General features: G+C 47.1%; 1 protein-coding gene across 6 annotated transcripts in view; it reads right to left on the minus strand.

The window, feature by feature from the left end:
* Positions 1-13,318, minus strand: part of SLC4A4 (solute carrier family 4 member 4) — a 145,973-nt gene that overhangs the window by 6,292 nt on the left and 126,363 nt on the right. For 5 of the 6 annotated variants that reach the window (XM_068188167.1, XM_068188168.1, XM_068188170.1 and 2 more), the window contains 9 exons: positions 12,430-12,500; positions 11,924-12,112; positions 10,806-10,919; positions 10,288-10,449; positions 8,061-8,239; positions 7,164-7,236; positions 3,697-3,765; positions 2,316-2,489; positions 232-393 (listed from right to left, as the gene is read on the minus strand). In XM_068188167.1, coding sequence (XP_068044268.1) covers positions 232-393; positions 2,316-2,489; positions 3,697-3,765; positions 7,164-7,236; positions 8,061-8,239; positions 10,288-10,449; positions 10,806-10,919; positions 11,924-12,112; positions 12,430-12,500 — 1,193 coding nt within the window. Of the gene's footprint in view, positions 1-231; positions 494-2,315; positions 2,490-3,696; positions 3,766-7,163; positions 7,237-8,060; positions 8,240-10,287; positions 10,450-10,805; positions 10,920-11,923; positions 12,113-12,429; positions 12,501-13,318 lie in introns of those variants that run through there. The other variant, XM_068188171.1, reaches the window with a different exon arrangement.

A 13,318-nucleotide genomic window follows, 5' to 3' on the forward strand; every position in this document is an offset into this window, starting at 1 on the left:
GTGATTTCATTCCTAGCAATGCAGAAACCACCCACCACAGGCTAGAAAAGGGAAGGCAGTGTAGGAATTAAGTTTTCTTTGGGACCCATTTGCTGCAGCAGTGGAAGACTGAGCTGTCAGCTCCACAAGTGGCTGGCAAATGTCCAGCCCCAGCACTGGGCAGGGCACAGAATGTGCAGGGGATTAGCTACCTAGGAAGGAGCAATGTGACAAGAGCAGGAAGCTCCTTACATCATCATTGTCACTGTCCATACTGCCCTTCTTCTTCTTCTTCTTCTTCTCATCCTCTTTCTTCTTCTTGTCCTTTTCTGGAATGACGTCGTCAAGAAAGCTTAAGTCATGCTGGGAAAAGAGGTAGTCCATGGCTTTTCTGACTGCCACCAGGGCCAAGATCTGCAAAGGCAGAGAGGGATTCCCAGTCACATTTTACCTTTCACTTGGCACACTGCATTCCTCTCAGTTCTGCTTCCAAGCTCACACTCTTGAATTCTGGCTGTAAATTAACATACAAAGAAGGTGGTGAACACCTGGGACATCTCTGTCAGCTTAAGAGGTTGTGCTGTGACTGCCTCATGTCAGAAAAAATCAGAAGCAGTGGATAGTCCTGTATATAATACTCCTGTATTAGGAGTATGTATTAGGAAATGAATAGGAAAAAAATGAGTACTTGCATTTACTTTTAGAGGCAGGTTCACAGGACAGCCTGAGTAATAAAACCTTGACTTATTTCTCACCACTTGGCCAGCTGAACTCTTAAGAAATCAGACAAGTGCCAATCCACACCCCCAGAGTTTGCAGAATAAAGTTTACTGGGATTATGGCAGCAGGAAACTGGAGTAAAAGCTTGTTCTGTGCAAGACTGCAACGAAAGCACTGGTAAAAAAGGAAGGGACGCGTCTGAAATGGGTGCTTACATGGACACTGGGTCTGACAGCCCCAGCAGAGGCCACTGAGATCCCACACGGGCTTTGCCAGTGGGTACAGCAACAGGCTGGAAGCTGTAACCTATTCCCAACAGGCTGCCTTTGAGGACAACTTTGTCCCAAGCAATCATGATCCACAGCACAAATAATTCCCAGGAAAAGATGTCAAGCTCTGACTTGCGTAACTTAAGACGTGATTACAGACGTGAGGAATTACTCAGGGGTGGAAAGATGCCACGCAGACACCCGTGACCATCCCGATATGAATTACTGCGTTGACAATGCCTTTCCTCCAAATAAACAGGGAGTTGACTATTGGCCAAATCCTCACAAACTGAAGTTTGCAGTTTTTTTGCTCATCAGTGCAGAAAACTGACCTTTTGCCATCATATCCATCTCCATTGAAGATGTGGCTGTGCCTTCCCTGAGTCTGCACCATTCTAACAAACTTTGTCAGCCTTGGGTTTCACTCAAATTCTAACATGGGCCAAGAGATTTTAGATTCAGCTTCCAACATCAGTGCAACACAGCCAGGGAGTTGCAATGGAATGCCACATCAGTGGGAATTACTGTTTTTTAACACCCTTCACAGGAACATGTGTCTCAGCAGGAACATTTGGAGGACTTTTTTAACTGGCATCTTTTCTCATTTCACCATCTTGCTCTTTACCTGGGTTCTGGCCTCCTTCCTTCTCTCCCTTAAATAAGCACTGCATCTCCTACCTGTCCCCACAATTCAGATTTGACTTATCCATAAACCTGAAATTAAGTGACCTGGGACCAAGATTTATTCAGGAGTTTCATAAAGCTTTGCCTTTGCACAAGTCAGACCCATCTCCAAGCCAGAGTGCCTAGCTGTGCCTATAGATCTAGTAATAATATGAATAATCACCCATAGATGGTAAACAACATTAGTGTCTTTTTACTTGAGTCCCAGGAAAAGAGACATTTCCTTTCCCTCCCTTTGACACCTCTCGTAGCACTGAGCCTCCTTCTTGGTTTTGTCAATTTGTGCTATTTAAAAGCCAGGGAGACATCTTGTATCTGGTAGCTAGCATGGACTAAAGCAGAAGAACCATGCCCCTCTCCTTGGTTCATGCAGCTCAAGGAGAAACCACAGCAAACCTAACCTTGGCAGCTATGAAAGGTCAACACTAACTACACCTTCCTGGGAAAAAATTAACTTTTCAGGCTCATTTTCCTCCAGAGGATTTATGGAAAGGCAGCCACAGCCACACTGAGCCCATGCAGTCCTACATGGGTGCCATAAGTGGAGCAGTGAGCCAGAGACTTGCCAGGGAGAGGTTGGATTTACACATTTACAGCAGGGTACAAGCGGGGAAGGAGCAGACTGTGGTGAAAGGGAGGGATGTGAAGGAGAGCATCACCTACCATGACAGGGAATATGATAGCAGCCACGGTGGATTTGAGGATCCAGAGGAGGGCCAGGCACACCACCTGCAGGAAGGTGAAGAGGTGGACCCTGCGCAGCGGGACGTGGCGCAGGTAGATGAAGTCAGGCTGGTGTTTTAGAGGCATCAAGAGCAGCTTCAGCCGATCCATGAACTGGAAATGAAAATGAAGAGATCTTGAAATGAAACCCATGATGCACAAGAAAGAGAGAAAACAAGATGAATGCCCAAACCAGGGTCAGCATCACACTCCGGGGCATTTTTGTTGTCTTCCCTTTTCCTGCGCCTGCCAAGGAAAGACATTTAGCCTTTAGGAACAATGCTTTTGTTTTCCCCAAATAAATCAGGAGCAGAGGTCAACAGAGGCGAGGGCAGACATTGCATTGCCAGAATACAGAACAGCACCTCACTGAAGAGCAAGGAAGACAGGCAGCTTTCCCAGCAGTGTCCCTTCGCTGGACTGGGTGGACTTGGAGTTAAACCAAAATGGGGATTTCTCATTGAGTAAAAAACACTGTTGATCCCAGTCCCCCCACAACCTGGGTTGGGAGCAGGGGAAATCCCCTCCAGGAGAGCCAGCCCCAGGGCCAGCAGGACAATCCCCTTGTTGTCCCCTGCCAGAGCACGGGCTCACTGCCCACTGCCGGGACCAGGCAGAACCCACAGCAGTGAATGGAAGCTGGAGCATTCTGGGGCTCACAGAACAGGCAGTCTCTTCCCCTCAGGGCACAACCCAGCACGAAAAAGAAAGGCCACAATTAACAGGGTGCCAGAAAGCAACAAAACCACTTCCAGCCTCCTTGGGCCAGCTACAGGCGCTGGGCATGAGAATGGTTCCTTATGTAAGATTTCCTCAATGACAAAGAGAGGGGCATGGCTTTCCCTCCCTGGAAAACAATGTCCCTGCTGCTTAGCATTGAGGAACAGCCCCGCTGCCATAAATCATCCTCTTTTCCTTGCCTTCAGTCTGCAGCAGAGGACCCAAACTGCCCTGGGAGTGAGCCTGAGCTGGGGCAGAAGCCTGTAGAATCCTGGAATTGTTTGGGTTGAAGGGATCCTAAGGGGATCCTCTTGTTCCACTCCCCTGCCACGGGCAGGGACACCTTCCACTAGACTAGGCTGCTCCAAGCCCCATCCTGATGCCAAAGATGGACCCAGGTCTTCACAAAGCACCCCTGGCACTGCCAGTGCCCATATGGCCACTGTCTCTTGGTCTCCCATCTCAGGACACCTGGGATTGTGGCAAAGTTTGCCAACAGCTGCCACCCTTCATGGGCTTCTTGGGAAGGAAAAGGAGGCAGCAAAGGAGAAGGGTAAAGCTGGAGGGTTGTGGAAGAAGCCCTGTGCTGGTTATGACTCACCTGCACGCCGTTGAGGGATGCAACTCCCATGTAGAGGAAGACACCATAGAGCACGGGCATGGGAATGAACTGCAGGACAAAAAGAGCAGGAGAGCCCAGGTGAGCAACCTCCCTGTACGCCACGCACCGTTAAGACATGGTGGGAAAACATTCCCAGCCTGTCAGCAATTCAAACTGCACCCATGAGTGGACAATATGGAGGAATGAAGCCATGGAAGTCATAAAGCAAAATAAAGCTGAATAAACAATAAATCCTCCTGCTGTGTTCTGAGAGATGCAAGGACATTTGTGCAATCACACCACCACTTCACCAAGACTTGGATATCTTGTCAAGAGCCAGAGGGAATGATGCCAGTCACTCAGCAAGTCAAGGAACAGGTAAGCAAACATGTTCCAGTGAGCTTCAAACTGCCTTTCACCTCTGATTTGTGGTGTGACTGAAAGCAGAAGGCAGAGAAGAAGAAAAGGCAACACAATCCTGTAGCTTGTGGTATACCCTGTTTTCCCAGGTAACAGGTGGCATAACAAGAGTAAAGGGACTCAAGTTGTGCCAGGGGAGGTTTAGGTAGGATATGAAGAAAACACATTCATAGAAAGGGTTGTCAAGCCCTGTCACAGGCTTTCCAGGGCAGTGCTGGAATTGCCATCTCCGGAGGAATTTAAAAGCAGCACTTGGGGACATGGTTTAGTGGTGACTTTGGCAGTGCTGGTGGAACTGTGTGATCTTAGAGAGCTTTTCCAATTGAAACAATCCTTTGATTCCATGTCCAGTCCAGCTCAGTAAGCCATGCAAATCCATGCAGAAAGGATGTTCTTTGGAGTCCCACCTGAGCAACAACAGTCATGCCAACCCAATCTCTGCCTGCTCCATCTCTCACACACATTAATCCAAAATTACTCCCGAATACGGGACTGACTTCCCTTCTTTGTTGCCAGGATGTGTCCTTTTAATCACTTTCTGCTCCCTCAAAGTGCTAAGTGCTGCCCATACCTCCATATAGGGCACATCTCCCTTTGGGAGTGAGGAAGGTGCAGGGGAGCAGCAGACAGGCCCCCTGGAATGAGTCTCTGTCCCTCACCAGAGAAGTGGGCAGCCAGCCTGGCATGACAGGAACAGGGATGCTTGGAACAAACCATAGGCAGGGGCTGAGTAACAGCCTCTGTGGGATTTACTGGTGCCCAGGGAGGATGGAATGAGCTCCAAAGGATAGTCCCTAGTGCAGTGCCAGGGGGCTGCCACTGAATGGCAGCCACAGCCAGGCCACAGCACCCACTGCTCCCAGCACTCCTGTACTGGGAACCCTCTTCTTCTGACCCCTGCACTGAGCTCATTAGAGAGGCCAGTGTTTTAGCACATTCCCCATCACCTTGCTCATTCCTTCCAGCAGGCATTTCACTGGGGGCACATAAGCACCAAAGTCACCCAACCAAATGCTATCCAAAGCCTCCCTGCCTGCATTTCTCCTTCCTGAGTCTCACTGCCTGTCCCCTTCTGTGAGCTTCTTAAGTGCTAACTCATCCTTGGATTTATTTGCTCCTTCGCATGAGCCGCACTGGTTTTTCCCATTCGAAGGTACATGCTTTTTCTGCAGCATGGGCTCTGCCAACACCTTTGCTGTGAGAGGGACAGGGACCCGGCAGGGGGTTCACAAAGCTGTGGGTGACCATGGGATTCAAAGCCCTCAATGGATCTGAGGGATGACACAGGACACAAGAGTATACAGTAAGCAAGAGTTGAGCTTGCCAGCTCATTTTCACTGCTCTCCTTTCCTGCCCTTCTAGTTATTTCCATGGGTTTTTTTAAAAATAAGAAAAATGTGTGAATATTATTTCAGTATCCCATGATGACAAATCCTGTAGATCATCCCGAGGTGAAACCTCTGTACCTTAGCCTGCAGAGCAGCAAGCAGTGCTGTCATTTTGGAAGACTTTCTCTTGGCAAAGAATTCCCTAACGATGGGGGCGCTGGCTTCAGCGCTCCAAGCAAAGCTGCTGCAGGCCAACAGGACTGAAACTGTATTTATAGAAAAGTGCCTGTCACCCTCCTAGCAGGGCCAAGGATGTTTCTGTGGAGATCTGCCTTGGCTGAGCAGAAACACCACCATCATCGAAAACCAGCACAACCACCACAAAGCCTTCAGCAAACAAAGCTAGGATTATTCCGTGGATTGCCTGGTTTATTAAATTTGAGATTGTCAGCATTCAATTTGCCGCTGGCAGGAGAAGACTGAAATGTTCTGCAATGCATTTAGCAGTGCAGCTCTCTCCAGCAGGACCCCGCCACTGGAATTTGCTAAAGGTCCTGAAATCCTGCCAGGTCCTTCCCACTGGCACGTGGGCCAGCAGCATGCTGACTTATCCTCAGGCGTCCTCCAGTGAGGATCTTCCCCACACATTATCTTAGGGGAAGCACAGACAAATAATTACTGACTGAAGCAATAACAGGGGAAGTAAAAGACCCCAGCGGAATACAGGAAGAGGTATCTTGCAGGGAAAGGTCACATAAACTGAAAAACAGGATTATCACAGTCAGGCATTAAATTAAAGGCATGGAAGTGCCTCTTTGTGTGGTAGTGGAAACTGTTACCCAAGACACCAAAAGGCTGTACAAACGGCCTTAGAAATGAAGAACAGGAACACACTGGCTTGGAAAGCCACTGTCTCCACTCCCTCCACGGGCAGAGTCGCTGCTCCCTGCCTGCCTCCTCCCCTCAGGCTCACATCACACCGTGCCTCACTGCCCCTGCAGTCTCCAAAAACTCATCTGCAGCCTCCAGAAACGCTCCTCCAGACATCCATCTGCTCAGCCCCATGGTTACAACGCACGGTGCCGCTGCTCTGACATCTTCTGCTCCTACTATCGGCCTATGGATCCATGGATAAGGGCTCCTGCAGCTGACATCTCCTGTTGGACAGTATGTCCATGCTTGGCACCACGTCCATCACTATCCCCAGAGAAGGCAGCACCCTCCAAAGAGAGGCATAAGCAGGTTTTCCAGTTTCCTTCTACAATCTGATGATCCACTAAGGATGCATTTCTCCATGGCTACATGCCGCCAAATCTCTGGTCTTGGAAAACAGCAACCTACATAGATGCAATGGTCCATCAGCAGCACATCTGTTCAGAGCCTTGGCTAAACTTATAGGATAAAAAGGGTTCAGGAGATGAAGAAATGCCCTTTAAATGCACTGCTTCCTCCAGAAACATGTTTTCCATACTCTGAGCTTTATCCAGAATATGTTTTCCATAAAACAAAGGCCCAGTGGAGGTATAAAATAAATCATAAAAGAAAAGAGCACTTAACTTCATGCAAACATGGAAAAATAACCTTAAAATGGAAAAGACCACAGCACCCAAGAACCCCAGCCCTGAACTTGGTCACTGTTCCAGCACACTACAACCATGTTAGTGTTTCCTTCCAAAAGGTTTGGATTTAAGCCTTCAAAGAACTGTGAACAGTCCTTACCTTCAGGATGGGAGCCATGAAGACAGACACCCCAGTCAGGATGAAAACAATGACGCCAGTGACTCTCTGCTCCCTGAAACAACATCACTGAGTCAGGACCATAACAGGAATCCCCAAAACTCATTTTTGCAGCCAACAGCATCAGGCAGGTGGCTAGATCCTGACCCAGACCTCTGTTTTAAACCCCCAGACAGTTTTGTTACACCGTTTGGAGACCAACGCAGCACTGCAGCTGAGCCTGGGGCAGCGTGCTCACATTTAAGCGCCACAAACGGTGCGGCAGCGCTCCCAGCTCCCCGCACAGCCGTGCTCAGCGCATGCAGAGGGACAGTAAATCATCGGAAACACCATGTGAGCCCTGCCCAGAGCACTGTGACAGCTGGATAAATCACTGACACCTTCATGGGGTGCTCAACATGTGCCTTCAGCAGCATCCACACGGCTACCCACATCCAAAAATACCTTGGCCAGTAATATTTCAAAATGCTGAAAGTCAGGTCATAAAATTTCCATCAAGTTACCTAAATAAGCTGCCTGATTTCCAGGAGTAATCCCACTGGAAGCACTTCAGACCACTTAATTAAGGCATCCAAACACAGGAAAAGATGCTTCAATTAAGTAAAGCTGGTTGCACTAGGTATGACAGGTTTCTATGTTTGACCATTACATTTGCTAAGGAATTTGCTTTATTTCCCTGGATAGAGAAGTCTGCAGGAAATTTATTTCCTTTACCACAGGAACACTGTGTCTGATGTGGCCAAGTAAACTTTGGAGGAGCCACATGGGGGCTTGCCCAAGGAATTGGCTTTGGAAGTAGGGAGAAGGCAGCACAAAATTCTTTGTACAAAAGGATTTTGCAGGCAAACGAGGTAATTAAGTCTTCCTGGTCAGACATACCTCACTCCCAAAAACTTGGGCTGTTCTCCAGGGGCTGAAGTCTCCGTCTCCATCTTCAAGCTGTCGATGTGAGCGATGGAGATGACGGTAGCAGCCACGTACCAGGGCAGCCCCATAAAGGAGCAGACAATCATCAGAATGGCCACCCAGAACAAATCCAGATGATATCCAGCACCTTTCTGTGGGGGAAGACAAACAACCTTCAGCTTAATTATTCCAAATGCCTCTGGAGCAGGGCAAAGGCACACCGGACAGGCAGCATTTCCTCCTGCAACATCCTGGCCAACAGAGCCAAACACCAGAAATACATCGGATCTTGTGAATAGCATAAGGAAGCATCTCCCTCAGGACACAACCCCAGGCTCCTTCAGGAGTGCAACAAGAACAGCTGAGGCCTCATTCCCTACCCAAAGGAGAAAGCTGCCCTCGATCTTGACTCCTTTTCAAACACCTCTGATCCTCTATTTTTAAAATCCTTTAATGAAATAAACCAGGAATTCCAGCAGTCACAAGTGCCAAGAGAAGAAAAGAAGAAACAAAAGAGCCACCAAGAAAAGGGATCTTCAGAAAAACAGCGGACAAACCTCTAAAGTTTGCTATTTTAAAACAGATTAACCTTTTTAAAATCCCATTCAATTTGATTTTATTGGAAAAAACAAATGATCCAGGCCTAGGATGACCCAGGAGGGAGGGCAACCCAGCTTCTCCTGAATAGTCCTCACTGTTTTCCTGACACGTGCGCTGCTTACCTTGGCTGGCTGGTGCCACCAGGATGGGCACCTAGCAATAACCTGCCAACACTTCAGCAAGGGATGAGAAGAAAAAACCACTTTTTTCCTAGAGCAGATCTTGTGTATAGAAGTGTTTTTTGGTGTGGAACAACAAGATGGGGCTTGTGAACCCTCAATTCCACAGAATACCATACTCACACCATAAACAAAGGAAGCAGGGAATACATTTTTTACATCAAACAGTACTTTGCTGGAGTGTTTATAACTTTGTTACTAAACAAGTACAGCCAGTGCTGACAGCAAAAACACATTCAGTGGTTCATAAGCTGCAGAGAAAAGGCCTCTTTCTCATGAGGGAAGAACAGTGAATATTTTCTTAGTGTTGAAGAAAATGCTATGTCTGCTTGGTTAGGTGCAAGATACAGATTTAAAACCGTTTAGCCATCTCTGAGGAACACGAGGGCCCAGTATTGAATTTATCTGCTCAGATCCAGGTAGCAAACAAGGATGTTCTGAGGGGTTTTTTTAAAACTATCAGCCAGCAGTCATCACTGTGCGTAAGAAACCTTTCCCATTCCCTGGTACTTCAACTCTGTCCTCCAGGTTGTGCTCAGGATAGTTTTAAATTACACATTACTTGTCTAATGTTTACAGTGACCACATGAATTGAAACATCCTCCTCTTTTCCAAGCAGAAGCTCCCTTCCCATTTCCAACAGCTCTCCCGATAACTGATAAAGCAGGTATTGAAATAATGACCCACCATTCATTACATGTGTTTTGAGGGAGCCATTAATCCCACGGGTCAGACCATTTGAAACATGCCCTGTTAGCAGGAAGGGAGAGTCTTCTTTTACAGGAATTTAATATTTTTCAATAGAACTGACTGTGCAGGGAAAGGAAAAAAACCCTACAGGCATGAAAAACTGCATATCACTGGTCTGGAAAGTTTGCTTTAAAAACATGACTACATCTTAGGCTGTTACATATCAGCTCTTCTTTAAATAACAGGCAACTGGGACTATGCCCTTGCTATGTCCCAGATGTCTCCAGCTTATTGCTGGTATTTGACAGCACCGTGCAGCTTTGACCACAAAGCCACTTTTCCAGTGCCAGGGAATAAGCTCATATCCATGAGGGACGAAGGTTGCAGGAGGAAAAGCTGTCACTAGAGGACACGAAAAAGCATGACACAGTCACTGCCACTGTCACAATAAAGAGACTACTTTTATTTTCTCTGACTCTAACATTTATAGTTTTCTAAAGGTGACTGTAAATTGGAGGGTGAACGTGCCACCTCTCCAACGACACTAGACAAACCACTAGTCTTTCAAATTTCTCTATCTCTATGAAAGAATACAAACCAATAAGTTATTTACAAAAAGTTGTGTGAGAAAGTTTACTACAAGAATGTAAACTCGGAAGGCTTTAGAAAATCTTAAAAAATCAGGCTGACAAAAAGCCCCAGCTTGTGCACCAGGCACAAGGCACACCCACCTTGAGCTTGTGCTCCTTCCTGTTGACGATGACGGCAGTGATCTGCTGGTCCATGAAGATGAGGATGGTCACCAGCAGGGCAGGGATGGCTGCTGCCAGGTACACCCACCACGGGTTCCCTCCAAAAGGTGGGATAAACCAGCCCCTCTCGGGACTGGTCGGCTTTGAAGGGCAAAGAAAAGAAAGCTTGTGTTAGAGGCACAATACAGGGGTGATGACGTACCAAAGCCAGGTTTGCTTCCAGCGGTGGAGCTCCTGGGAAACACTTCAGGTTTGTGGCAATTTCATCCTTCTCATTAACACCAAGCAAAGGCTCCAAGTATGGAGGCAGAATTTAAGAGATAAACCAGCCAAGGAAAATGATGCTAACGATAAGCCTCCTAACCCTATGAGTAAACAGGCCCTTTCCAGACCGCTGACTACATTCCCATTCTGAGGGCAAGGCACTCCGTACAGGGCAGGTGTAAGGGAAATGGAACCTCTTCCAAAAGCCAGCAAACAAGCTGACAACAACATACCTTGAATTCACTTGGCACAATTAGTTTTGGTGTGTCCACACCAACCAGGGCATCTATTCCACAGAAGATCAAAATGGACAGGATAATGGCAAAGTCACTGATGAGCTTCCGGGCCTGAAAGAGACGCGGTATCATAACCACAGGAGTTAGCACCATGGAACACCATTTCACCCACGCTTTAGTGTCTACATGACAAACCCTGGCAAGACAAGCTCATCATTTCTTCTCCCACAGTTATGCCCACCATCATGTCCAGTGTCACTTGCCACACATGCCTTGGAACTTTACTGTGTTCTCTGAAAGCCTAAATGAAAGCATGGAAACAACACAAACTTCCCCAAATGAGATATTCTCAAGGACTGGCAGAGATTACACTGTTTGCTGTTCAAGTAATAAGTCAAACTAAGCAGACAGAAAAATAAACCAGGCTTCTCAGCTAAATCCCTAAGACTGGAGCTCTCCTGAAGTCACTGGAATACAACAACTTAGAGCTGCCATTGATCAGACCCCAGAATTTAACCAGACAGGAGCCACCACGATAGCCTGGAACTGTGTGAGCTCTCTAGAGCTGTTGTTCCTTCCAGGTTTCCTGGGTTCACATGGTTACAGATAAATTGAGCTGCATTCCAACCCAGATGGAATTTGTTTCCTTTCTATTACAAATAAGAGAGGTTCAATTGTAACACAGTGGAACAATAAACATCCATGCAGGATAAATCCCTGTGTGTCGGAATGCCACAAACGGGGCAGTCTAAGAGAGAAATGGCTTTGGCTCGCACGCCTGGCCGGGGAGCCTCACCAGGGGACAAAACAAGCAGATGCACCCGAGACGTGCCTGTAAGCTCGGAAGGGCTGCCTTCAGCACCTTTAAAATCCCTGCCACATTACCCAAACAGGTTACGGCTCCTCTTGGCTCTTCTGCTGCCTTACCTCTGTTCTCCAGAACCACCGGGAGCAATCCCAGGCATACCTCTGATAACCAGATCCAACCACCAGTTGCACTTTTATCCCAACTGCTTCCCTTCAGAGCATCTCTCCCTGTGTGCAGGACAGCAACTCCAAAAGGAAGGCTGACCTGTGCCCTCAGAAAGAATGATGGGATGACAGGAGATACTTACAGTGGTGGGAAAGTAGCGACTGGTCTTGAATTTCTTCAGGGCCATGGAGCAGGTGTAAGTGCCAAAGAAGAGGATGAAAGACATGAGGGTGATGTCAGGGACATAGTCACAGTTGTTGCCCACAAGCTGACCCCCATACTTCAAGCAGTCCTTGGCTGTCAGAGCTGCCCAGTCAATGGTGGTGTTGGCCTGCAGGAAAAAAGGGAATGTTTCCATAAGGCTGTGTATGCTTGGCCCCTGGTGGGACAGAGTATCTGAGAGGAACAGGGAGGCATCACACAGAAGCTAAATATCATGGAATCACAGAACGGTTTGGGTGAGACCATTTTCCTGCTGGTGTTTGACTAAAAGGGGTTGCTACTCTGTGTCTCAACTTCCTTCCCCCACACATGGATGTCATCCATCAAGCTCCACTTCCTTCTCCTCACTATCCAGAGCTCGCCAGCAGAGTGGCACCACAAGACTCTGCAGTCCATGTGACCCCTGCCTTCCCAAGGGGAACTCACCAGCTCAGAGGAGGGAGAGACCAGCTCATAGTCTGACAGCACCATTGTCCTGTTAAGTAATGAGCTATTAACTGCAAGAGAAAAGAAAAAAGGCAATATGGTGAGCAGGATGCAGGAAATAGTTAGGAAGGAGAGCCAATTCCAATTATTAAATAATTTCTTGACTCTGCCAAGCTGTTTGCCACCTCTTTGCTCCAGAAAAGTGAGTCACAAGTGTTTCAGAGAGACTCAAAAGCCTCAATCATCAATCACTCACAAAACAGAAAAAGAAAATGTTGAGTGAAACATAACCCAAACCCAACTGGGATTATACTTTGAGTTGATGGTAAAAGAAAACCCACAAAAAAACAGACAGACAATATAATATTTCATAGCTTTCCAATATTTTCCTAACGATTTCTGGATTAAATTAAATACCCACAGAGCACTCCTAATGATTAATTTCAAATGCAAGCACAACGCCAAAGATACCCAGAAAAGCAAAATGTGATTCAGTGTCCAGCATAAACACAGTTTTGAATTAAAAGCAAGAAAATAGAGAGCAAGAAGTTGAAATCAACAGGATGGGGATAATTTCTTTGAAAGATGGAGCAGCATTCCCTGTGACTTCTGAAGCATTAGGAATCATGAGTTTGAAATTTCATTTAGAAATGCAATCCTTCCTGCAAATGGGCTTGTGGCCCCTGTCCTCATGGCTTACTGAGGTTTTGCATAAATAAACTTTTTTCACTTGGATGTCTGGAGAGCCACAAGTGTTTCAATGGGAAGTGGAGACTTCCACTTTGGCACTGACCATTCCCATCATCCTACTTTCAAAAAGTAAGTCACTCTGCCATTCCAGTGGAGCATCCACATGCTCACCAAGATCCTGTGTTTAATAGGGAAGACA

The sequence above is a fragment of the Anomalospiza imberbis genome, chromosome 4, assembly GCF_031753505.1.
Source record: "Anomalospiza imberbis isolate Cuckoo-Finch-1a 21T00152 chromosome 4, ASM3175350v1, whole genome shotgun sequence".
NCBI lineage: Eukaryota > Metazoa > Chordata > Aves > Passeriformes > Viduidae > Anomalospiza > Anomalospiza imberbis.